This window comes from Oculina patagonica, chromosome 2 (assembly GCF_052425735.1).
Source record: "Oculina patagonica isolate OP01 chromosome 2, crgOcupat, whole genome shotgun sequence".
Taxonomy (NCBI): domain Eukaryota; kingdom Metazoa; phylum Cnidaria; class Anthozoa; order Scleractinia; family Oculinidae; genus Oculina; species Oculina patagonica.
This window is the reverse complement of record NC_135759.1, coordinates 10,990,001-11,016,628: the sequence shown is the minus strand read 5'-3', so window position 1 is coordinate 11,016,628 and position 26,628 is coordinate 10,990,001. Positions and strand designations below refer to the sequence as shown.

General features: G+C 38.9%; 2 protein-coding genes across 2 annotated transcripts; both read right to left on the bottom strand.

Annotated features, from left to right (window-relative positions):
* Nucleotides 1–2,468: 2,468 nt before the first annotated feature.
* On the bottom strand, nt 2,469–3,053 carry LOC144642150 (uncharacterized). The gene has a single exon (XM_078501141.1). The coding sequence runs from the start codon at nt 3,051–3,053 to the stop codon at nt 2,469–2,471; it is 585 nt and encodes a 194-aa protein (XP_078357267.1).
* Nucleotides 3,054–8,715: 5,662 nt separating this feature from the next.
* On the bottom strand, nt 8,716–26,559 carry LOC144643033 (pleckstrin homology domain-containing family A member 1-like). Its single transcript, XM_078502150.1, has 11 exons — nt 26,229–26,559; nt 20,934–20,993; nt 20,714–20,765; nt 20,340–20,428; nt 18,095–18,256; nt 16,908–17,033; nt 13,628–13,696; nt 12,606–12,667; nt 12,046–12,109; nt 11,371–11,451; nt 8,716–10,528 (listed from the first exon to the last, which is right to left on the bottom strand). The coding sequence occupies exons 1-11, from the start codon at nt 26,364–26,366 to the stop codon at nt 10,463–10,465; spliced, it is 969 nt and encodes a 322-aa protein (XP_078358276.1). The 5' UTR covers nt 26,367–26,559; the 3' UTR covers nt 8,716–10,462.
* Nucleotides 26,560–26,628: the final 69 nt, after the last annotated feature.

Here is a 26,628-nt window from a genome sequence, read left to right as displayed (position 1 = left end):
CACGATCTTTATGTTTCTTGTGACATTACGTTTATTGTAACCTGGGATTTTGGCAACTGCTTCATTGGGAAAATGAGACTTGGGTCACTGAGACTGGGAATCACGAACAAAATAACAATAGAGCTGCGACTGGGATTTGGGAAAACAATATGCTGGGAAATGGGATTTGGGCTGGGAAATGGGATTTATAACCACCTTTCAGGTCCCTCGATAGTAGATCTTGCTACTTAACCCAGTAATTCCTTCACCCGACCACTCATTCTTAATAAATACGGAGTGCGTTTATCATAAGCTTTGTTTTCTCCAGTGTCGGTTCTGGGAATCCAGTTACGACTCAGTTACATTTACCATTTTCAAATTCTACTCTTAAAGGCACTATGTCACGGATTTTACCAGATTTTTGAACAGCCAAAATTTATATTTGTGTCGCAGGAAACCTAAAAAAAATGGTCCATTTTATTAGAAATTGCTATATTAGAGCACTGAAACTGTTAACGAGCATCTTTGCCTGCGGGAAACGGATCACAATTTGAAAAAGTTAGGCAGACGTTTTCAAATTGTTTCCACACGTCTCTGAAATATCGATATTTATAGCCATAGCTTAATTTCCATCCGCAAATTAAGGTTATAAATTCCTTTTGATGTTCAAAGATAATGTTTATTAAGGGTTAAGTTGCCTATCACTAATTTCAGAACAATTTAGACTAAAAATCTGCGAAATCCCTTTAACTCTGATTTCATCAAACTTTCTTTTGATAGTCTTGCAATCGCAATATAGGCACGTCTGTATCCATTTCACAGTACTGAAATCGATCATTGTTATCGAGGTATTTGTCCAGGAAATCAAAATAGAACTGTAACATTCTAAATTTCGCATATTGGTATGCAAAGACCGGATGCATCAGTTTCCTTACAGAAATTGACTTCTCTATAACGCTCTTGGTCTGTAATCGTTTTTTCCATAGCTCGAGTTACCTACCTATAAAAAAAACTTCAAAAGCAAGATTAACATTAACAAACGGTATATTAATCAGAGAAATGAAAAAGATCGATACATACCAATTTCATCGTATCCACGATGATGGCCTTGTTCGGGTCGACGTCTCCTGACCGACTAGCTTCAAAGACAGCTTCCTAAAGGGCTTGAAGGAAGGCACGGGTGTATACTCCACCACTTGGTAGATGTGGATTACTTCTAAGTCATGCTCCAAGTACCATTCGATGAGTGGGATAGCCAACAGGATTTTTCTCCAACATAGCTACCGATGAGGCTTCTCCGGGATCGGGCCATAATCTTCTGTTTCTCAGCAAAGCCTTTCATGTACTCCCCAAAGTCATGTCGAGATATTTCTGTATCCTTAAAAATGGCTAGCATTTCTGCAATGAGTGGTTTCAGATGGTCTGGTACCTGAATATCGCACTCAACAATGCTGAGCCTCCGTTAAGGTCTTACAGAATCATATCATTGAGTGGACGGAATTACTGTACTTTAGAATTGGTTTTCTTAAGTCGACGCCACTGACATTCCCACATTTCCACGGGATGGTATCCCTGGTCTTCGGTGCACAAGGAAATAGCTTTAGTTTCCTTCAGTACCTCTATCATGGGTCTTTGTCATCTTTTTTACTTTGTCAAGGAGACAGTTATGGCCATGCAACCGGCAACTTTGGAATTAAAACACAGTTTGAGAAGGACCATGAAAGTCCTCCACTGGGATTCTCCTTTCTCTGATATGCTTTTCTGTATGGCATTCATTTGGTGGCATATGTGGATTCCCCGTTCTACAGCCTCCCATTCCAACCACTCCGTTGCCATCTTGGAGGAGCTCTCCTTCTTAAACCCTGTTTCTTCTCTTCGTCTTGTAAATTAGCCAGTCGGCATTTGTAAAACGCGGAATTGTAAACGGAAGGACCTTTCTCCTTCTCCTCCACTTCATCATCCAGTAAATCACGATCTTCTTCTGTTTTAGACACAATCTATTCTCCATCATCATCATCATCATCATAATAATAATAATAATAATAATTTATTTCTAGTGCATTACATTAAAAATCTCAATGCCCTTACAAGTAAAAATATTTAAAATTACAATAGGATAAAAATACTAAATTCTTCAAATCTAAAGTTCATTAAAAATACTAAAATTCATATAAAATACTAAAATTCATTAGAAATGAAAAGAAAAAAAAATACTAAAGATCATTATTGAATAAAAACGTTTTAAGCTTGGTTTTAAAAGTGTCAACCGATGGAGCACTTCTCACATCAAACGGAAGACTGTTCCACAATGTTGGCGTGCAAGATGCCAAGCGCGCCCACCGTAATTCTTGGTCTTAAAGACTGGTCTCTGCAGTCGCAGGTGATCATTGTTTAAACTAAGACACCTAATCGGTCGATGAATATTAATAAGTTCCGCCAAGTAACTGGGTGCTAAATCATTTAAAACTTTAAAAGTTAAAAGTAAAATCTTAAAAATTATACGCTTGCGCACGGGCAGCCACGGAGGATTGGGGTGTGCGATCTGCTCTCCTTGTTCTTGTTATCAGTCGGGCGGCCGAGTTCTGAACACGTTGAATTTTCGAGATTTCTTTATCAGGGAGACCATACAAGAGACTGTTACAGTAGTCCAGTATAGAGGACACAAAGGCGTGAACCAGTTTTTCTGTGCTCGGTTGGTCAAGATACTGACGAATATTCCCAATACGCTTTAGAGCAAATGAAGCAGATTTGCAAAGATTGCTTACATGCGTGGACATCCTTAAGCACTGGTCAAGAGTGACCCCAAGATCTCGGGCATTCACGCTTGTCTTGATCTCAGAGCCAGCAATATTCACCGCGGCTATAGGTTGACGCTGAAGATAGCGAGATGAAAAATGCAAAATTTCAGTTTTTGATGAATTGCATAATAATTTGTTATCAGCCATCCAAGATATGATATCCTGTGCACAAAGCTCTACCTTGCTCAAACAAGATGATTGTTCAGATCGTTGCATGACCAAGTCATCATCATCATCATCATCGGTCGCCATGAGAATTTTTCCCTCATCCCTCATCTTTGACGCTGACATTGATGTTACTCTCTCTGGTCGGTTGGTCTGACTTTTGTTTTATTTCTTCTAATTGATTCTGTCAGTGGCGTCAAAAACGCTGAAAAAATCTTGTCTGATGAGGCCAAAACTTTCTCAACTGATTTTAACTAATTTAGTAGTCCACCGAGCTCTTTGACAAGCTGCTCCTAATCACCATGTGACACAAAGCACTTGGGCAGATCGTACCCTGGGACAATCAGAGAACAGACGCCGACGCTGAGTGGTATATGGTTGGCGTCCCAAGCCAGTTTATCTATATCTTTTAGACCACTGTGGGGATTGAACAAACATTCCAAGTCGAAGGTGGCTAAATAAGGAAAGTACTTGAGATGCTCAGGAATGGTGAAGCCTTTGTCCTCTAGCAGCGGAAAGATGGTGGGTGGTGTCTTGTAAGAGCACACAGGAAACGTGTATTGACCTTTGAAGCCGTCTTTCCAATACGTTCCACATCGAAAGCAGCAGTAGGATTTGGCATACTTCTTCATATCTTTAATGTAGGAAACGTAGTGCTGGTGAAAGTTTAGGTAAAGTGTACTTGGTTAGAGGCAAAGTTATCGGTGAATCAATTGAGCGGCAATCTCCGGCTTGGCATCACCGTGTTCGTCATTTTAAACTTATCTCTGGAAAGTGGTAGATTTCCATCTTCGTGGAAGTGCACCAAAGTAACTTCTCTCTTTAAGCAAGGTGACAGAACTGATAAAGATAACTATCGTCCGATTTCCATCCTCCCCACCGTTAGCAAAGTAATTGAAAGAGCTGTGCATTCCCACCTTTATGACTGCTTTGCTCTAAATAACCTGCTCGCCGTTAATCAATTTGGTTTTAGGCGTGGGAGATCTACCAGTCTAGCTCTAACTCAGTTTACGGACGAGGTACTAGGGGACATGGATAATGGATTAGTAAATGGCGTAGTATTTATTGATCTAAAGAAAGCTTTTGACACTGTTGATCATGACATTATGTTAGTAAAGCTCAAGAACATAGGAGCAACCAGCACTCATCTGGCCTGGTTCGACTCTTACCTTTCTTCTCGATGTCAGAAAACAGTTATTGGTCAGGCCTCGTCTTCTACTAAAAAGGTGTCTGTTGGTGTTCCTCAAGGGTCAATTTTAGGGCCGCTATTGTTTACCATCTACATCAATGATCTACCTACCGTCCTTCGAAACAGTACTGTTACATTATTCGCTGATGATACGGCCCTTCACTGCTCCTCAGAATCAGCTTTTGGTTTGCAGACCATGCTAAATGAAGACCTTGTCATACTAGCACAGTGGCTTCACGAACACAAACTAACATTAAATGTTTCGAAGTCTAAATTTAGGCTCATCGGTGGTCCGAAGAAGCTTACTTATTTCAGCGAAGTGGCCTTGTCAATCAATTACAGAAGGCTGGATCGAGTAAATTCTTTTAAGTATCTGGGTGTGATCATCAACGAGAATTGAACTTGACTTAGACAGATCATATAGAAAACCTCCGTAGTAAGGTATTGCAAAGGTTGGGCTTACTACGAAGAATTAAGTGTTTTCTACCAAGAGATATCAGAGAACTTTTCATTAAATCAACTATAATACCTCTGTTAGACTATGCGGATGTCACATGGGGAGACAAAGCCAATTTGACTCTTATGAAGAAAGTCCAAGTTCTGCAAAATTTAGCTGCCAAAATTGTGCTCGATATGCCAAGGCATTCATCTGCTACCGAGGCGCTCCAACAGCTTGGCTGGGATAATTTAATGGAAAGAAGAAGACTTCATAGATTAATTTTGTTTTTTAAGGCTTTAAATGGCTTGATTGACTGGGATTTTAGTTTTTATAGCTTTAAAGACATTCATAATTATAATACTCGTGGCCGAAATGACATTTGTAGGCCCAAGTCATGTTGCTCCTGGGGCCAGAACCGTTTTATTAATCAAGCTGCTCACGAATGGAACATTTTACCCGACAAAGCAAAAAGCGCATTTGACATTTTAACTTTTAAAAGACATATTAGAAGTATTTGTTAAGTTTAACTTCTTATATTCATTTTTTAAAATTTAACTTTTTACATCTTCTATTTTTAACTTTCACTTTTTAACCATTTTTATCATATTTGTCATTTATTTTATGCAGGGCCCCACTGAAAACCACCTTTTTGTGACGTGGGCTCCCTGCTAAAATATCTTTATTATTATTATTATATATCTTCATCGCCTCCATCCGTTTTCGGCCATTCTAGCGAATAGACAAAAATGTTCACTCCAGAGAGGCGTTAGAGATCGGACAGTTTTTCGAGCTTGACACCACAGAGCGTCTCTTTCTCTCGATGCGCTTCGCGACATCTTTCGTATAATGTTTGGCATCGTGCTCCAGGTTTTTTGGGGTGACAACCATTGTGTTAAGCCAGGGCCCGAAAGAAGCACAAATTGTCACTTTAGACTTTTACCGGTCTCACGGTTTCGATCCAAGGAAACCAAACCACGGTTCTTGGCTAGGTAAGCAGGTAAATTGGTACCTCGTGCAATGGGATAACTTTAAAGCTTGGCTATGATGAAGGTAATATTGGTGGCCTTATCCATGACCCATTTAGAATTGGGGCGCCGCTGGCGGACCCAGTCCAAGACATCGAGATTTTGCAATGCTTCACAGATTTGCTGAAGATCGGTTGCTGTAGTGAACTGAAAGGGCTCTTCAAAGACTTGCTCGTTGTTTCGGCAGGCGAAATAATATCGCAGTTCGCTGGTCTCGTTGTTGCGTGGTATAAACCCAAAAGAGACGTTTAGTTTAAAATACAGTGGACCGGTCAGTAACGCTGTCAAAGCGAAGTTCCGCTTCACTGCTTTTATCGGTTTTATCTTATCTTATCTGTTTCATATTCGCGTGGACGTTTCCTGCTTGCAGAGGGGTTTGGTATGAGCTGTGCTTTGGTGCGCTCAAGCTAAGAATAGTCACTGACAAACCTGTCTAACTGGATAGACCAAGAAAAATAATATAGATTTAGGCAAGCCTAAAAGCGGAGCTCCCCATTTATTTAATTTTCACTGGAGCTTACAATGTTTTGATTCTAGTGAATAAGCGGCCAAAGTACTAATGTTTATGGCGGTTTATAGGTTCAAGACAAATTTAAATAGCTCACGGTTAAACAACTGAATGTCAGCAGTACGACAAAAATAATAATCTTAAAGCGGTGCAAAATCATTACTCATGGCACGAAAAATTACTTTAGAGTACAGTAAATTATCTGCTTTCTAGCAATAGAAAATAGTTTCGCGATCCTGTCATAGTTTCGCAGCAGTTTAGTAGACTCCACAATATCTGTTACATTGATATAGGATATATTCAACGAGTAACGCAGAGTCTGTTGGATTAGCTCAATCGGTAAGGTGCGGATCCGGAGGTCGTGAGTTCAAATCCCAGAGGGTAAAGTTTTTTTTTTCTTTTTTTTTTTTTTTTTTTTACCCCGTAGCAATAAAATGGTTTGTTTATTCTATCAACCCGATTTAGCTTTCGAATGCTCCTTCATGTACGATGCTGGCTTTACAGATAGACACGAAAGTCATCGATCGATTATGGCTCTCAATGTCCACTTTTTTGGCGGTCGATTACTTTCTACACGTAATTTTCAGCCACATTTTGTTTCATTGCTTCTTGTTTTTCTTTTCAAACCTCTTTAAATTTTAAAGGCCGCCTTTATACGGCCGCCTTTATACGGCCTTCTTGCTTCACTATTTCTACCATCAAACTATGGCGGCCATGATGCGCAACTCCGTACGACGTTCGTACGCGCCCGCGAACCATGCCGCTATCCATGTTGACCATGAAAACTGAGAGGCAAGGTTTTCCTGCATTTGTGCTTTTTTTTCTTATTTTATTGTGCTTTTTTATGGGTATGGGGCTCCGCTCTGCGGCCCTGCGGGCCGCTAAGGAGCTCCGCTAAAAATAGAACATGGCATCACCCACAGTTTAAGTAAATCCATCGTATTTTAATCATGGGTCTAAGACGTCATCAACGTTAATTTATTCCGCCCACGCGCTAACGAGATTCCACCGCAAAAGTGGGTCTAAATCATCATACCCATACTACTGATACGTTTTGAGCAGCGTCTTCATTTTATAATGGAAGATGTCGGTGTTCATGACTACACTGGCGCGACGTTTGTCCGCTGGTAGAATCATAATAGTCGTCTTGTTTCAAGTTCTGTAGTGCTTCTTGCATTTCCTTCGCGATGTTAGGCTTGGGCTGTTCAGCCTGTTAAAGGTTGTTAACGATTCTCCTTTGATTCGACATTTAGAGCAATTTCGTCTGTGGACCTATATTGAACAATAAGGGCCTGGATTCTTTTTAAACTTTGATACAGTAAACTTCCAAGAATAAGACACCCATATTACTGCATTAGATATCATCAAATTCAACAGAATTATTAACAATTATTCCACGAGCGCGCGTTGGATACCAGATGGTAGACATCCAACTCCGCGCTACGCGCCTCGTTGGCTATAACGATCTCATATTCAACAGTCGCGAGTGGAATAATTGTTTTATTAAAAACGCCCAAAGAATTACAATAGTTTAGCTCCCAAGCTGTTTTCGTTGACGCGTAGGTCAATGGTTATGAGCTCATATACCATTGTCTGTTAACCAATCAAAACGCAGGAATTGCAATATACCATTGCTAGTTTTTTAAGAAAAGCTTAAGACCACGGTTTGGGCCCATTCTCGTCCCCATAGCCCTTTCGTTTCTCTTAGCCGACTTGGCACGAGAAAACGGAGGGCTCTGGGGACATAGGATTTTTGAATTAATTCGAATTGTTTTGATTGGCTGTTTGGAACAAAGAATTCCTTAACGGAAGTCAAAAACGTAACGACTCTCTCATACATTCTTTTGAAACGTCGTGACTGCATACATGAAGACCGGAAGTCCTAGAATCTAGGACTGGAAATTCTGTGTCCCCAGAGCCCTTTGTTTCCTCGTGCCAAGGCCCAGCCGGCTAAGAGAAACGAAAGGGCTATGGGGACGAGAATGGGTTTGGGCCTTGCTGACGGCGCCACCAGGGCTTTCCTGCAGGTCTCACACAAGTGGTCCTGCAGAGCCCAATAAATTAGCTAATTATTACTTTTGTGATTAACTCGGGCTGGCCCGATTTCCGGGACTAATTTTGTCTTCTGTTCACATGGGAAATTTCAGCCCACTTACCAAGATGAAAAGTTGTGACAAGAATATCCAGGCGTACAATTTAACCAACACCTACTGAAGTGTCCCTAGTATTTCTTGATGCTGTAAGTCTGAAAACTCATAAACGACTTCACTAATAGAAATCATCCTGGTCTAGAAAACCGTCGAAACATGCCATAATAATATTATACCGGACGTCATTTCACGAAAAAGCTTGTGTATTTTATTTAGGGGAATGTCATCCCGGTAACGGCGATGAAATGTTCATATGGGTACATTTCTAGCCTAGTTACTGGGATCTCGGCCGTAAAAACCGACATCGGAGTAACATTGAAATTTTTACAAAGGAAATAGCCATGAAATAGTGGAAAGGCGAGATCTCCGAAACTGGGCCCAGTTGACCGGACTCATATGAAGAGGCCCTTTGTCTTCGTTTAACAATTTATCAGACGAAGCACTCCACACTTCGCAGTAATGTTGTGTTTACAAGATATTTATTGCAATCTTGTTAATCTATTACATTAAAAAACAGTTTTTTAAAATTTATATGTATAAAATTACATGGCTATGAACAACAGATTGCTTGACAAACACAACTCGGCATTCCCACAAAAATCTTTGATAAGTTATACCTGTGCAGTACTGACACTTCTGTACTAAAAATATGCCTAATAATTTACAGCACTAGCAAAATGTTTCATGCAAAAATGTTTCACCTTTCAAAACATTAACTTTTTGGCCTCCGCAAATGTTTCACAGGTCCACATGAGTCCACTTTTTGACTTACAATGCCGGTTTCCGAAAAAATAACTAGTTTACAAATTGCTTACAGCTGTTACAGTTATCTAATCTGATCTTACTTGTAATAACCCTTAACATGTATGTAAATAAGCAAGATTTTCCCTCTCACTTCTACGTGGAGATGTGCACATACTAGAATTTGGTAATTATTTGCCTAATTGTGCTCCTATTTGAACCTTTAAAGAGAATGGATGGATTTTTCTGCCTGTGATAGCTCAGTATTTTAATCCAGTCTATAAATAATGTTTAAACTCCACCATTCCCTGGAATACAATTTTGTTGCTTTTAATAGAAAGAGCTTACCAATTTTTCAATTTCTTTGTGAAACATCCTATAAGCCTCCAATATGCTGGACATTTAAACAACTATTTTATTCCCTTCTCGATACAACAGGTTAAAAATGGCAACAGAAATAATTTAAGTTGTTGCAGATTAGTTGCATGTAAGTAAAAAAATGCAGCTTTTTGCAGTTGAAATATGTGACAGAAGTATTTTCCCCACATTTTCCTAAAATTGTTAATCTCTGCAAAATAGAACAATTACCAAAAAGTAGCATCTTACAAACTTTTTCCTACACATTTACATCTACTACATTATAACAGAACCCCTTTTCCTATCTTTTGAAAAAAATAATTTGTTATTTTGACTAAAACTTCATGTGAAATCACGTTTCGAATCATTTTCTACTCTTTTCAATCTTGTACAGTTGTAATGAAACCCACACTCCTATGGCTAATATTAGTATTTTCTTATGTGTTCGATATTTTGAAACCAATACTTTTTTTTATAAAGAATTGTACATGAAGGGGGGACACTGGCGTTTGCAGTATTGTGGCATTGGCGGTGATTTTGATCTTGAATTGTGGCCTGTATTCTCCAAACCTGCGAAATGCCTTTTCTTAGCGTTTTAGTCAACAATAGTCACTAAAAAAACTTATCCTTCATGTTTTCTCAAACATTCTATTAATTTTAGAAATAAGCTGAAACAGCCTTAATCTGTCACACGAAGTTATATAACATGATTTGAATGACTGTAGGTATCATAGTTCTGGTCAACCAAAATTTGGTTGTTTTTAAATTTTCCCTCACAAACTGCCCAACTATGCAAAGGCTTAGTATGACATTCGTATTTGCAGAATTGTTTTTGCAGTATCACGGCATTCAGCACCCCACAATGCCCCTCTCTATATGAAAGAATGTGTGATTCCAAAAGAAATCCATATCTAGCCAATGGAAAATCACTGGAAATACCAAGGGGTTAGGGGTCTCAAAAGCCGACATTTTAAAACGAAAGTATTGAGAACCTAATCTGTAATTTCTGGAGGGTTTGGCATGGATATCTTGATTAAGAAGAACACAATCGCCTAGCTAACATAGTGTGGCCTGGCTCCATTGATGAGATTAAGGTTCAGTTAATCTGCTATTAAAGAGCGGTGGTTTCTGCATACTGGAATTTTGCCTTCAGTAACTCTTGACTTGTTTTTGAATCCTACAGGAGGCAAATGAATAAAAGATAAGGCGAATAACTTGATCAAGGTTGCCAATTAAAAATTTCACATCCAAGAATAGATCCTCTTGATTTTGCCGGGATGGAGAGGTGCACTGACCTAATGGTTAACATGCTGGACTCAGTTCCAGGTTCAAGCCCTGGCTGAGGTCTTGGAAAGGACACTTTACTTCGACAGTGCCTCTCTCTAAAACTCAGGTGTATAAATCAAATTTAATACTGGGGGTAAAGCTGTGATGGACTAGCATCCCATCCAAGGGGAATTTTAAATACTCCTAGTTACTTAATTTTATGGATACTGGGATGAGTTTCAGGCTGATGGGCCACCAAACCAGGCCCAAATGCAGACTACTTCAACTGATAAAAATACACATGCTTGTATGGGATGTTTTTTTGGACTGACAATATATAGTTAATTATTCTATACTATGATATGGTCATGTGATACTGGTCAGTGGATACTTTGTTGTGACAGCTGCCAATTGACCATAGCATGGATGTCCAATATCAAAGCTGTAAGCTGACGTTAACCCTAACATTAACCTATTTCTGGAGTGTGGCCACCATATTCGGCGAGATGTCATACGTAGGGATGTATGTATGTATGGATGGTCATCATGGCTAGTGGCATGTGCGCCCTGATGACCATAATGAAAATTCAAAGCATGGTTCTCTTATTTCCATGTATGCATGATATTCTTCTATTTGTATGGTTATGGGGCTCCACTCTGGGGCCTTTTGGGCCACTGGGGAGCACCACTATGAAACAAAAGACAAGGTTTTAACAGTTTCTAAGTGAACATCAAAAGTCTCTGAAAACAAACCGGTTCACTTGAAGATCTTCCTCTAGGAGATACACTGGTGATAGCATCAACCCACGATTTCATTTCTTCTTCTGTTTCCCCCTGGATAATAAGTGCAATTGCTAGTTCATTTGAATTCAGATGGTGTCGAAATACACATAAAATCAACACAAAGTGAAGAAGAAAGCATTTTCTTGAGGGTCTTCAGGGTCTTTTGGAGGGTATGAAAAATGTTCGACCAACATTTGTTAAAATAGCTGGCTATGCCCAGGCTGGTAACACTATATTGTTTTCTTAAAGTAGACAGCAATCAGAACCTTTCTTGTTATTCTGTTTCCACATAGTAACAGAGAAAAATGAAAAGCAACACTTATATGTCAGAAACACTGAAAATTAACCGTTCGTATTCATAGTAGCAAACTTTTTGAAGAGGGTACTACATTCTTGCACACCAAACAAGTTTAATGTTACCGGGTATATAACTTTTGACCACTTTTTGACATTTTTCTGATGGCTTTCATTTGAACTGGCCAATCAAAGTGCAAGAACTGTGATAGAGTTATTAAGTTCCACGTTCACTCTCCGTCAATAGATTGACCTCCTCCCACATCTCCTTCAAACAGAATTTATCAGAAAGTTGTCAAAAAGTTGTCAAAAACTATTAATTCAGAAAGCAACAAAACACCATGCAGTTACCTGAATTAAGAATCTTCTTGATGGTGTTACCACCTCAAACAGATGTTTCCTAGTGTTATCTGCTCTGTAAATTTAATACAAAAATATAAATGTTAACAATATCTCATTTTACTATTAATTTTTTTTCCCACAAGTCCAGTTTTATTAAAACACATAATTACCAGTAAAGCACATTTATAGTTGCTGCTTAATTCCAGATTACGATTACTAGATAAACACACTTTTATTAGTAACCCAGACCTTGTTAGCTCTGTGTCCTAACTTACATAAACTTTAATATAGTGGAATCCTGATTTCTTGTACACTCAATTTTTCAAAACTCCTGATAACTCTTGAAAACCAAAAGCTAGTTTCCCTCCCGCATTCAAACACTGTGCCATGTTTTTGTCCCTGATTTTTTCAACCAATTTTTTTTCGTTTTTGTTAAAGCTTCCAAAAAACGGGATTGCACTGTCTCCTGTCTCCAAATTTGAACTTCAAACTAACAAAAATTATCATAATGATGCTTATGCAAAACATAAGAAAGACCTCTAATCTGAAGGGATTCTGTTTAATCTTACCCAATATTTTGTCTCACGGCTACAATTTCTGATGCAAAAATCACTCTGATTGGATCCTTATCCTGTTAGAAAAAATATGTATTGGTAATCAAATGGTGACGACTGAAATTAGGAAATAATTTCACGCGCGTTTTGTTAAAACGCTTATAATTTCCCGAGCCTTTAGGTGAGGGAAATTATTAGCATTTTGACAAAATGCAAGTTTCTAATTTCACGAGTATACCATTTGATTACATTTTAATATCATAGGTGACAAATTACGCTTGCAATCGTCGGTTTATGACTGGTATATTGCATCGCAAACTCCGAGCTTTGAAAAGTTGAAAGCATACATTTTGCTCAAGTTCGCAAGGCTTTTTAGTCTTTGAAGAAAACCCTTTAGAGATTCCTTTTTGCTCTTGACAAAAAGTTTCAAAGATGAATCAACTATCAATTATATCTCACATTATGACTGGTGTTCGTCTTGAATGAACTAAAAACGGTGGCCGTGTAAAACGCTCAAAAATCCGCTCGATGCCATTTATGTATATTGGCTTAAGTCCAAAAGTGGTTTTGACGTTTTGAAATATAAAATATCGTCAAAAGTTTTATTACATGGCCAAGGCGAGCTGGCTATGATGAAATTCAAGTGAAAATGTACAAAGTTTAAGCTTTAAAACATCTTTTATTACGGACGCCATCTTGCCGCTAACTACGTTGCCATGGCAATTTTATAATTTCACATGTGAAATTATAAATTAACGTTAAAATTTCGCGCCAAAATTAAGGAGTAATTTGTCACCTATGATATTAGCCCTTAAATTAATATTGTGCCATTAACAGCATCAATTCAGTATAACTTTCTATAAATACTATCAAGTTGCGAAAAAATATTTCATTTCAAACTAATAAGACATAATTTTTATGTCCTATGATATGACCTAAGCCACCAGGTCCTTTATCTTGATATTATTGATAGTAATTTTAATCACTGACAAGGGAATTAGTGTGCAATAGTACAACTGTAAAAGAATAAATCTTACAGAATTTTTTTCATAATATGCCAGTTTTAAGCTGTCCAGCTTGAAATATCTCTTTTTCCAATTCTTGACCTGAAAGGTAATAAAATAATTGCAAGGTTAGTATTTTTTGGAAAATATGTCATTTGATTTCCCCTGTTAAGGGGGGTCCTTCTTAACTACAGATCTAGAGCAGTTGCTAAGGAATTTCTCCAGATGGTTTTTGGTGGCAAGCTATTTTGAAGAGTTTGGCAATGCTTAAAGTGTCTATATAGCCTACAGGTTTTTTGTGGTTTTCGTATCTCTATAATGCATTAACAGGTATTCAAAAAGATTTTTTTGGATTCCGCCACTTTTTCGGTGCAAAATCGAGCTTTAAAGTTCCCGCTTCAGCCACGCCCAAAGAAGTTGACCGCGTAATCGAGGATTGGTGATGAGTGACGTCATGTCAGGAACCGCTCGAAGTGTTTGCATTTGTTTATTTGCTTGACAGCCACTACATAAGGTTTGTTTTTCCCAAGAATTCTTCGAGTTTGGATGAAATACTCGCCTGACAGCGATTTATTATCTGAAGAAGACGAGACTAGTAGTTCATCTGATTCGAACGAAGAGATCGAGTCCGGGGAACTCAAATCGATCGCTTGCACTGCAGTAGAAGATAAGAGTGACAAAGAAGCCAAGGCGCTTACTCTCAAGAACCTCTGGCGGACAATGCATGGATAGAAGAATATAATCGAGAGAGGCAAATTATTGAAGAGAGGGAAGGAGAATTACAAAACTGGCTAAACAGAGTCGTTGAATTGGACACATACCGGTATATAGATACTTTTTCCTAACACTCACTCCGCGCGTTTAATTTGCATTTTCAACGCAAATTTATTCCAGAAAGCTTTGAATGGAAACTTGACGTGTCGCAAAACTTACAACGATGGACGGAAATCGATCTACATTCTCAGGCTGTAAAACTTTTAATTTTCATTACAGATGTGAAACGAAAATGAAAACAATATTACGAGTAGACGGTAAGCACTATTATTCCCGAAAAATTGTCCTTGAAACTCACACAGCACATTGAATTTGAATGTTGTATTCTTGCAAGCTTTTATTTGTTTTGAATCGAAACTTGTCGCGTCGGTAGACTTCAATTTGGCGCGTGGGCTGTTTCTTTAGGCGACCTTTGTATACGACAAAGAATTATAGTCGTCGCATTTGCCTGTTGAATTTTCTATTGCTTTTTAGCTTGAAAACAATAAAAAAATCCAACGGGCAAATGCGACGGCTATTTGCGTATGTTGCAAATAAATGTGCCCTAAGTTGATACGCACGTGAACAAGTGGAACTCGACTCAAAGATTAATGTTAATAAACATGTTTATAACTTTTATTAGTCCTTCTTATAACAGATTAATAAAAATACGAGCTACTTTAGTCCTTCTTGTTACAGCCTAATCAAAATACGAGCGACTTTTCACGCGTTTGGAAATGCCGACAACACACGCCTATGATACGTGCGACTGATTGTCTCAAAAACGATTAACAAACAAAGTCAACCTATCGATTTTTTACTTTTATAACTTAGAAAAACCTTTTCTTTTTGTTGTAACAATGCTTACTTTTCATTGTACGCACTTTAAACAAACAATAGCGCTTGCGGAGACCGATCGATAAAATTATAACTTTACATGTATGGGAGTTGAAACCCTGAAAAGCTACGTACGAACGCAGAGACTTTGTTTATAAAGATCACATTTTAATAAGACTTTTTGAACAAGACTTACAAGTAATAGAAATAGAAATACAAGCGATATTCGAGGGAGAAATAATTTGCTTCACCTTGCCTGGTCGACAAATCAAACGTCGCTTCAGCTACATGTTATCTTCGGCTTGGCGTCGCTTGCTCGCTTATTATTTCTACATGTATGGTTGACAATAGGTAATAAAAATCTCGTAGAAGTTGGAGACGTTTACTGGTAGTTTTTTAGGCGTCTAGCGAGACGAATGTCTTGTCTCTCGAGAAGATAAACTCAATCAAATGAATAATGAGTAATGAATACCCGATGACGACTTCGATTGGACAACTCTTCTTCTTCGAAAGTATTCCGGTGAAATCTTGGCACAGAAACAACGCCAATATCATCTTAGATCAGCGACCGTTGGCATTTGAGATTTTCAAAGGAATGTCTTCTTGTAAAATCCCTGGAAGCGAAGTGGCAAGCGCAGACGGCGGACAAAGCACTCGGATTCCACTTTGTAGGTTTTAACTTGACGAAGTCCATCTACTTTTTCCTTCTAGCCTTTGCTTCTGTTTTCACATCACCCCAAAATGCAACACAATACCCTTTTTGCGTTTGGAGTATTCGAGCATACCGCAACAACGCATCTATCTGGTATATTTCTACCGTCAGTATCTCCTCGCGATAACAGAAGAAATGCTGACTTCAACTGGCGGCAAGATTTCGCGGTTCCTGACTTGATGTCACAGCCGGTCTGGAACCCAGACTCTTTCTTGTCTTGACTCCCGGTCAACTTCTTTGGGCGTGGCCGAAGCGGGAACTTTAAAGCTCGATTTTGCAGCGAAAAAGTGGCGGAATCCAAAATTTTCTTTTAGAATACTTGTTTATGCATTATAGAGATACGAAAACCACAAAAAACCTGTAGGCTATATAGACACTTTAACGGTGAATTTTTGGCGGGGAGGACAACTGAATTGAAAAAATTGATATTGCACGCACTTAACTAGTGCCAGTCCCAAACCGTGCGCTAGAATTTGAAATCCCTAAAAATTTGAGAGAAAAGTAAAGTTCAATTTTTTTCAAAGATTTAGAGATAACATATCTTCCTTCATAATCCTTCGTATGGAATTACCATTTACATGTAGGAAAGGAACACTACTGAAGAAAGTCCATATAATAATAATGCAAATTTTCTTAAATTTATAATTACAGTTGAATCCCGATAACTCGAACCCTCAGTAACTCGAACTCCCGCTAACTCGAACCTTTTTCAATTCCCCTTCAGATCATTTTCTTACTAATTTTACCCTCGATAACTCGAACTCCCGATATCTCGAACCTTTTTCGATTTCCCTTGAAGGTTCGAGTTATCGGGATTCGACTGTATAATTTTTTAAACTATCTGTACTATAAACAGGTATCAAATGGGTAGTAGGAACAAAAAAATCAAAATAATCTCATATAAATTTTGTAAACAAATCAAGCACCAAAAAATAATCAAATAATAATAATATTATTATTATATTTTTAATTAATAATAATTATTATAAGTTGTATATTTATTTAACCTACCACTGCACCCTTTTTTGTCAAGTATCCTTCCTTTATTGGTTTTAATGTACTGGTCATACCAGCAGAACCTGATCGTACCAGTGAATCACTGGAATAACTTCCACCTTCACTGTCTGAGTCTGTTAGCTGTCAGAAAATAAACAACACAGGCTGAGACTTAAGCAAGAAAAGGCAAGGAAAATCAAAAGCATTGCAACTTCATGGTTACAATGTTAAGCATGAATACATCTATGCCAATTAAATCTCCCTGAAAAAAAAAATATTTATATATATCTCAGAGAATTCGCAGAAACCTGGCTGCCAGGTTTTCGCTTGAACTTGCGCCCGAGTTCAAGCCTAGCCAGCAACCTTAACTTGAGGGGGCTTGACGTCAACCGTGGCATGGGGACCTTGCCCAGCTGGGGGGTAGCCGTCAAAAGCTGGGGGGAGGGGAGGGTGTCACTTTTGACCGCTGGGCCTAGCTTGGTTCAGGCCCCTTTGAGAAATTTTGTGTGAACTTGGAATGCACCTGTGTAGTCTGTGAATATTTTGAATGACACCGGTGCAGGCTTCCCTGTGTAGAAGGCACCCAGCCGGTGTTGCAGTTGCCAGCTGGGCTCCTGGGGTGACAACCTTCTAGCCTGGGGGGAGGCCTGGGGAATTTTACTAGCCCCGGGCTGTTTTGGACCTTGGGCGCCAGGTTCTTGGAAAATCGAACAAATATAATTTGTAAGTTTTAACTTTTCACACAAGAGCGTCAATTAGGTTCATGAAAAGCACTCTGCAAATCACATTTTTCAACTGAAAACTATACAGTCACATTTATTTGAAACACACTTTTGTCTAGTGAGTTCCTTCTTATTAACTGAGTGCAAGGGCTGCACTGGGAGAATATTACCCAAGGTCTTTCAGGTAAAGATCCAGACCAAAGAAAGTGAGGTTAGCACAAGAAAGACTAGGGCACTAATAAATTACTCTTCCAGTAAAATGAGCAAGCACTGAGAGTTAACAAGAAGTTTATGTATGGTTCCTTTTACAGCACTAATACCTGCATCTTGCAAGCTAGTCAGCTTGACGTTAACATCACTCATAATGCCTGAGGGGATTACTGGAAAATCTGGCATTGACTTGCTATAAGCCAATAACAAGGCATGTTATATCTCAACACCCTTTGGAAATTATGTATAACATGTATTAAGGGCTCTCACCTTTCTGACAGGTGTCCTGACCACTACTCCACCAACAATTTTTGTTTCATAGCAGACACGCTCTGGTTTATCTGCTGTACTGTCTTTGTCAGCCTCTGTACTGTGATTTGCTATTTTATCTTCTCTTACCATGGGGTCATCCTTTCTCTTAGAAGGATCCACCTGAGAAACAATAAAATGCAAATTGTATTATGAATGTTTTACATTCATTCATTTGACTCAATAAGGAGGGAACTAGCTGCTCCATGGGTAATGCATACTGGTTGCGTCAGGCCTGTAAGTTTAATTAGGGTTTTTTCAAAGCCAACATCTGAGCTTGGTAGTAATAGTTATTATTATATGGAGGAGAGTGTTTTACTGGGAACTAAACCACTCGTAGTTTTCATACGCCACTCCATCCGGGACCCGAGTGGCGTATTTTCCGTATGTCACGCTTTCGAGTGTCATATCGTTCAATGACGTCACGATTCCCGCCTTTTCTACTTTGTTGAATGAACTGAATGCGTTGTTGCCTCAGTGTTTAGAATTATGGCGGTGGCAAGCAGGTTTGTTTTGCTAAATGATGAACAAGTGAAAGAGTTTTCCGAAAGCTTCGACAACGAAAACACGAAAAAGAAGACCTTGTACGATTTAAAGGTTTTCAAAAATTTCTCGACAATTGCGACGAGAAGAGAGAGATTGAGAATATTGCGCCTGTGGAGCTGCAAGAAATCATCAAAAAATTTGTTCTGGCTGTGCAAAAGAAAAATGGTGAAGAGTACGAACCCTCGTCAATCAGGGCGTTCATACAAAGCATCGACCGGCATCTTCGAAAAAACAATTATGGATTTTCCGTCCTCAACGACAAAGAGTTTCATGAGGTTCAAGATATTTTAAACTGAAGAAGAAACAAAAACAGTTAAAATCCGTGGGCAAAGGAAACCGGCCAAACGCAGCGGATCCGTTGTCGGATGAAGACATCGCCACTTTTTACAGCGGTGGAGTTCTAGGAATTCACTCTCCTAGAGCTCTATTAAATACCCTTTGGATGAACAACTGTACATTCTTTGGTATGAGGCCAGGTAAAGAGCAGAGGGACCTTTGCTGGGGCGATTTGCAGTTAAAAACAGATTCGGAGGGAAACCGCTTCATCGAATTCAACAAAGAAAGACAAACAAAAACGCGTACGGTGAAAACCCTAGAAATATCAGAGAGAAGAAACCTCAAATGTACGAAAACAAGAGCAATGCAGATCGCTGCCCTGTCAATGCCTACTTGGCCTACAAAGATCATTGGCCCGCTGTCATGATGAGCGATGAATCGCCTTTCTATCTTGCTGTTAACATCGAAAGGCCGAAACCCGGTCAAATGTGGTTCAAATGCTCTCCGCTTGGAATCAATTCCTTGAGAAGTATGCTGAAGAACATGGTACAAGATTCAGGCCTGGATTCAGACAAAAAGCTCGTAAATCACAGCACAAGAAAGCATTTGGTCCAGAAGCTGGTGGATAACGAGATACCACCCAACGAAATCATTCAGATTACTGGACATAAAAACGTGAACTCTTTAAACAACTACTCATCTCTGTCCGATAAGAAACAGAAGCAGATTTCCGCTGTATTGTCTAACGATGCCAATACCAGCCAAACCTTGTCAGCTGTCTCCATTGAGGAGAAAACTAAGTCGGATAGCTATTTAGCGGGTGCAGCTTCCAGAAGTTTATTTCAAAACTGCCAAATCGGAACGGTAAATGTGCAAGTGTATCAGCCCGGTCGTACCGAAAAGTGTTCAAAGATTCGTTCTGAAAAAAGGCTAAAAATTACTGTTTCAGATGACTCAAGTCAGAGTCAATGATCATGACATTAATTTTAGTTTGTAAAATTAGTTTAGAGTACAGCTGTATGTTATATCCTTGGCACCGGTATTTTGTATTTTTCACTTCAGTGTATTTTCTATTTTAATGAAGCCCACCCGTATTTGTGTAAACCTTAATTTGGAAAGAATAAAATGGGCAATTTCAGATATTTTGTCTCCATATAATAAAAAGAACATTACACGTTGGCTCGAAGATATGAATTTTTTGTTCTCGTGGCAAACACAATATCTCACTCGTTCGCTGCGCTCACTCGTGAGATATTGTGGTTGCCACTCGAACATAAAATTCATATCTTCTCGCCATCGTGTAATATCCTCTATTTATAAAGGTCATCTGCATTAATTTAACTTATAAATAATAAATGTCATAGAAGTTTCAGATAATACTCACAGCAGCTTTGCGTAGTGTTCTTATCCATTCTTGTGTTCCTTCTTTGGTGTCTGCTCGTACATAAACTCTATCATTACACGTTTGAATCTCTGTTAAAATAAGGAAAATAGTTCAATCCATTGGCACCCATGCCGGCCAAAACCAGCCATAACAAACGTTGCCCTTTGTTTCACTTCTGGTGTCATCACCTTTTGACCAAAAAAGGCATCACTTATACTTCTCAACAGGAAATGAATTAAGTTATAAAAAAAATAAATGCTTTTGCTTATTTTGTCCTGGAATATTTCATATTAAATACGTACGGAAATTAGTTGGGGGTAAGTAAGGTATAAATATTTTATATTATGGGAAAATTAAAAAAAAATAAAACTAACCAATATATCCGTCATACTTTGATTTGTCCTCCGATTTTGATTTGTCTTCAATCTAGCATAAATTATTTGAATAATAAAAAAAAGGTTTTAGGTTGAATGTTGACATCACACATAACACATTTGAACATGTGCACCTATAATGGTTAAATAATAGATAAAACAATCAGCAAAATTTATTGCATTTGAAATACACAACATATAATTCACAAACATATCAAACCTTGGTTATAAGCCTGATGTTAATTTCACCGTCATAATCATCCCAATCCAAATATTCTTCCTGTGATGAACAAAGAGAACAACCTCATTAAGAAATCATAACCAGCTCTGGCTAATTGAATAACAATAAAATCTACCTGGTTTGACCAATCCTTGAAACTTCTTTCAGCAAATGCTAATTGCAACAAGCCATGGTCACATATTTCACGATTTTTAAATAGTTATGTTATTTCAATGAATATTACAACAGCAGGGAGAGGACCACTACACTGACTATCCCACCACTTCTTCAGGTGCATACAGTAGTGGTCCATGTTTCAGGTGCACAAAGAGCTCCATGAATCACTTGCATAAAGTGTTTTAGGACCAGGGTCTATAAGGCTACATGCACGAAGGAATGCATGAAGTGGCCCATTAGTCAGTTGGTCCAAGACCCAGTCACATAAGGTGTTCCATGCCTGGGGTACATCACATGGCCAACACACTGGTTGCATTATAATGTGGTCCATGGTCTATGGGGGCATGAGCCTGTGGTCTTTGAATAGACCATATTTGTATTCTCGGTATTGGACTGGAACTAGCTTGCAATGGAGGCTGACGAGGGGAATATCATTAAAAAGAGCTTTGAATTTGAAAAGATTACCCACATAATAAGCATCCATTGCAAGCTAGTTCCAGTCCAATACCGAGAATATGAATATGGTCTATTTAAACCTATTGTACAAGGAGGCTCATGATGAAACTAAGGGCTTGAGGTGGTCTTGATAAACTAGATGCATGAGATGGTCGATAATATGGTTGCATGAGGTGTTTAAATGCATGAACCTCTCACATAAGGTGAACAGGTGAAAGATGAGGTGGTCCATTAACAGGATGCATGAGCTATTCAATCTACTGGTTGTGTGTAATGGGCCATGAACTGGCTGCATGAGGTGGTCCATAACCTGGATGCATGCAGTGACCAATAACCCATGTGCATTAGGCGGGCCATGACCTGGGGGCTTCAGGTGGACCATGATCTACAAACATGAGGTGGTCTATGACCCAGGTCCATGATCCAGATACATAAGGTGCTCCATGAACCAGTTCCATGAGGTGCTCCATGATCTTAAAGCACATAAGGTAGTGATTGAACTAGGCACGTGAGATGGTCCATGACTCAGATGCCAGATGCTGTTAGTAAATTGCATGTTGCTTATAAACCAGTTGCATGAGATAGATGGTCCACAACCTGAGTGTACGAACTAGTTTATGACATGGTCAGTGGGCCAGATACACAAAGATGGTCCAGCGGTCCACTGCCATGCCAGTGCATGAGGTGGTCCATGATCTTAAAGCACATTAAAGGTAGTGATTGAACTAGGCACATGAGATGGTCCATGACTCAGATGCCAGATGCTGTTAGTAAATTGCATGTTGCTTATAAACCAGTTGCATGAGATAGATGGTCCACAATCTGAGTGAACAAACTAGTCTGTGACGTGGTCAGTCCAGTGGTCAGTGCATGAGTTGGTCCATGAACAAAATAGCCATAAGGAAAAGAGATAGTGGAGGGGGACAGGGGGGCGGGAACCCGAGAGAACAGGGGTGAGAAGCGGGATTCCTAAGGTGGCAGGAAACAGGAGGAAACAAGTAAAATTTTGCAACATTTTGTTACAGTATTTTTTGCAATAGATATGTGACAAAGAGGAGGAACCACTATGAAAAGGTGAGGGACCCAAGGCCGGAGTAAAAAATACAGGAAGCGGAATTAAAAGGCATGGAAGGCAGGAGGTTAGACCCCCCTGACCGCCTCCACGAGATAAGCAGTGTACTGTGTATGCCCAATAAACAGCAGGCCACTGTCTACTTGGCAGTAGATTTGTTTACAAATTCAGCCAGAGTTTGAATTGTATATGCTGGATCAGGGTCCGAAATTAAATTTTTTACATCTGCGCCACCTGGCGACCGGACCGAAAGTTTTAGTCGCCAGATGGCAACTTCTGGTCGCCAATGTTTTTCGATTGACTTTCCTTTTACACTTAAAAGACGAAACACTTGTTCTTCTTGTGTATTTTTGGCCATTCATATGCTCAAAAACAGCACACTTATACCACAAAACAACGATGACAATCACTCAAAGAAATGCTGTACCCGCCTGTAAGTAGAGTCTTAAAAAGTCTTCTTTATCGAATGTTAACTCTCTAACATTTAAACGGAAAATACTTTACAGTCTTACCCAAACATTCCGCTCTTTAATAATATAAAAAACATCATTTCCACCAACTTTCTGACATATTTCGACAGGTAGTTTTTCATTCAACACAGTGACAACAAGAACGTGTTGCGTTCGTGGAACGTCGTAGCTTAGTAGCCTGGCATGTAATTGGAAATATCTAAATCTTCCACAAAGTTTTTTGCATCTGTAGCCTTACCAGTTTCAAGTAAATGACGGAAATATTTCAGCGTGTCCGCGGACATGACATCGCCAGAATGAATATTCATTGCATGGACCATTGCATGCGAAAGAAAGCACATGTCTGGGCGCGCCCGCAATAGTGTCATGGGGAAAACCGCTGAGGAAAACAACATGGCGGCTTGCAATGTTCGAATCGTGTTGATCGCAGCTGTTGGCTGAGCTGTTGGGGAGTTTATACATTATGTAGCGAGAAATTTACTTCAGTGTTATCTCAAGGACATCACTAAGATAAAAAGTGAGTCAATAAATTGTTAAAAAACGGCTCCGAATTTTATTTTTAATCAATTTCTCTGAATACTCTTACAAAGCAACTTAGTCGCCAGTGGGCGATCAGTTGTGAAATTCTGGTCGCCAGCTCTCAATATTTAGTCGCATTGGCGACCAGGAAGGCGCAATTTCGGACCCTGTGGATGCATCAACGTTACTTCAACCATGATTGGACGATAAAAGAATCGCCAGTGGTCATGGATGGCTATCTATATGTAGAGAATTCTCTTTCGATTTCTCTTCTTGTCTACCCCTGGGGAACTAGGAATCTGTCTCATAAGGTAATGTTTTAAATATATTCTAGACACAACGTCAAAATGTACTTTCTTTTGGGTCGACTTATCATGAATATAGTTGAATCTCGATAACTCGAACCTTCAATAACTCAAATCTCCCACTAACTCAAACCTTTTCCGATTCCCCTTCAGGTTGTCCTAATATCTCGAACCTTTTCCTATTTCCCTTGAAGGTTCGAGTTATCAGGACTCAACGGTATTTTTGAGGCAAGATGCTGAAAATTTTGAGTGCTAAGAACATGCATGAATCTTATAGGAGGGGGGCATTGGGGCCTGTAAGAAACCGAAAAACCGCACAAAAAATCATGCAAAACCGAAAAACCGAAGTGAATTTCGATCAAAACCGAAAACCGAAAATAACATTCAAAATTCTGAAGCTCTAACCTTAGTTGGCACTTCGAGATTTTGAAAGAAGGAAGAAAGAAAAAAGAAAGACATTTTTTAAAGAGCCTTGGCATTTTTGTCCATTAACATCCTAAATTACACTGCTCTAATTTGCATTTTAAACATAAAAACAGGTTTTCTTTCTACGAGCATGATCTCGGAGAAACTGTACGCCAAATTAGAAAAACCGAAAACCACAGCAAATAGGAAATCCGAAAAACCGCTTGTATTTTTGCCAGAAACCGAAAACCATATGCTAATAGAAGGAAAACCCGAAAACCGAAGAACACAAAAAACCGAAAAATCGTGTTTTTTTGTTGCAAAAACCGAAAAACCGATCTAGAAAATGGCCAAAACCGAGAAACCGAAAACCCCAAAGTCCCCCTCTTATAGCAAAAGCAACTTTGAAAGATGTTGATTTAGCAAGCGGTTAGAAGGTCACTCTTGAAACAAATGCATGCATCAAGATTTTAATGACTGTGTTCATAAAAATGTCAGCAAACAATAGCTCAATAATAAACTTTTACCATATAAGGAAAGTGCTCTATATGTGAGCTAGCATGAAGTTCTGACCTTTATTTTAACAACTTAAGGTGATTCCACGGTATTGCATTGCGCATTCTAGCTGCGCATAAGTTTTCGCGTCATTTAGCGCGCGCACGAGCGCGCGCGCGCACAGAACACTACAAGATTCCCTTTAGGCTAAGCTCGGTAGGGAAATAAATGGTCATTTTCTCTTAAACGAGCACGGTGACCCCCATTTTTTAATGCAATAATTTAAATGTCATACGGTTGTCTACAATATATTGCAATTTAAAGAAAAGTTTAAAATTCTACATTGAGATATTTTAATTTTAGTGCCGTAAAAAGCACGTTTTTAGGTAGTGCCGTTAACGTGCGCACAGAGCAAAACCTTTAATTTCTTCATTATCTTTATTCCTGTACAATAAGAATAGTTTTTAATATAAGATCCAAGTCTATTTTGTTGAACTAGACTAATTTTTTAATGCAAAAATGATTTTTCTCGAAACAATAGCAATCCCCATATGGATTACTAGGGTTCCTAATATATACATCGCGGGTCGTATATGTACTATAATGCCATCCATTTTACACAAAAACTAGCGCGGTAACCCCCTATTTTTTATTTCATGTTTTTAATCCTCATAACATAATTGTAACCTGGACCAAGTTTCAGAAAATTTTTAATACTCCTTCTATTTCAGTGGAATCACCTTAATAAGCTAATTTAATAATGGGCAGCCATGATTAATGTATTCACAAAACTTCTACCATGCAAAACAAATCTCAAGTCACAGCACAAGGTAATCATTGCTAAAAGATTTTAATGAATGAAGCTCACAGTTAAAATAACCTGTGATTTCATAACAGCGGGGGCAAAATTTCCTGTACAGATCAATATGTCAAAGTAATTAAAAGGGAATTCTGAATGCAATTTCTTTATAGAAAGGGTTCTAAAAATAGTCCAAATAAGCATCTTTTTTCTCAATGCCGCAAATTGTTTTAATCGTTTTCGAAAAGATAGCATATAAGACTAATAGTGAATGTAGAAGTTAGCATAATTATGTGTCGATTAGGTTATAAATTTTGATCATTTAGGCGGCCCAGTCAAGTTATTTCCTGTTGCCAAACACCCTGTTGGGTTTGTACATGTCAACGGTCGCCATAAAACATAAACATTCTAGCAAGTTCTTTGGCCTCAGATACCTTCTATGCAAAAAAAGCTTTAGCTATTACAAAAGAAAAAACAGTTTCTACCAAGAAGACGGAAGTAGCATGAATTTTAAAATGTGATAATTAGGTTGCCGTGATTTTTTAGCTTTGCACAACAAAAGCTGCCTAAAGGCAAATCAAAACATTCCTTGCTTACCTGAGCGTTGATGTGGGAAAAATATCGTAGTAAACATTTGTCCTCATCCAGAACAAAGTAGCAACGATCCCAGTGTCCGTCTACTTCCTTGCGATGAAGCGTTCCACAAAATCTTCCTTGTGAATCTCGAAGAGGCATGATGCCTGCCTGCGTGACAGCAAGCGCGGGAAACAGCGCTAGAAACTTTACACTTTATAGCTGTTAAACGAAACAATCAACACTGGAAATAATCACCTCTGTGAACCCAAACAAAGTGAATTGGGTGATTTATCTGCAGAGCGAAACTGCTCACCCCTGCGAACTGAAATACCTCGATATTTGGGCAGCACCTCAGCAAGAAAAAAAATTTTCCGAGGCGAAGTTTCGGTTTTCTTCGGGAACATTCGCCTGTCAGACGCTT

What these genes read in the sequence shown, in the direction of transcription:
- LOC144642150 (XM_078501141.1), bottom strand. Translation starts at nt 3,053, where the DNA reads ATGAGGGATGAGGGAAAAATTCTCATGGCGACCGATGATGATGATGAT.
- LOC144643033 (XM_078502150.1), bottom strand. Translation starts at nt 26,366, where the DNA reads ATGCCTCTTCGAGATTCACAAGGAAGATTTTGTGGAACGCTTCATCGC. An exon ending in ACATCAGGCTTATAACCAAG is followed by an intron (nt 20,766 to 20,933) that starts GTTTGATATGTT and finishes AATTTATGCTAG; the next exon opens with ATTGAAGACAAATCAAAATC. An exon ending in CAAGAAGATTCTTAATTCAG is followed by an intron (nt 11,452 to 12,045) that starts GTAACTGCATGG and finishes CTTATTATCCAG; the next exon opens with GGGGAAACAGAAGAAGAAAT.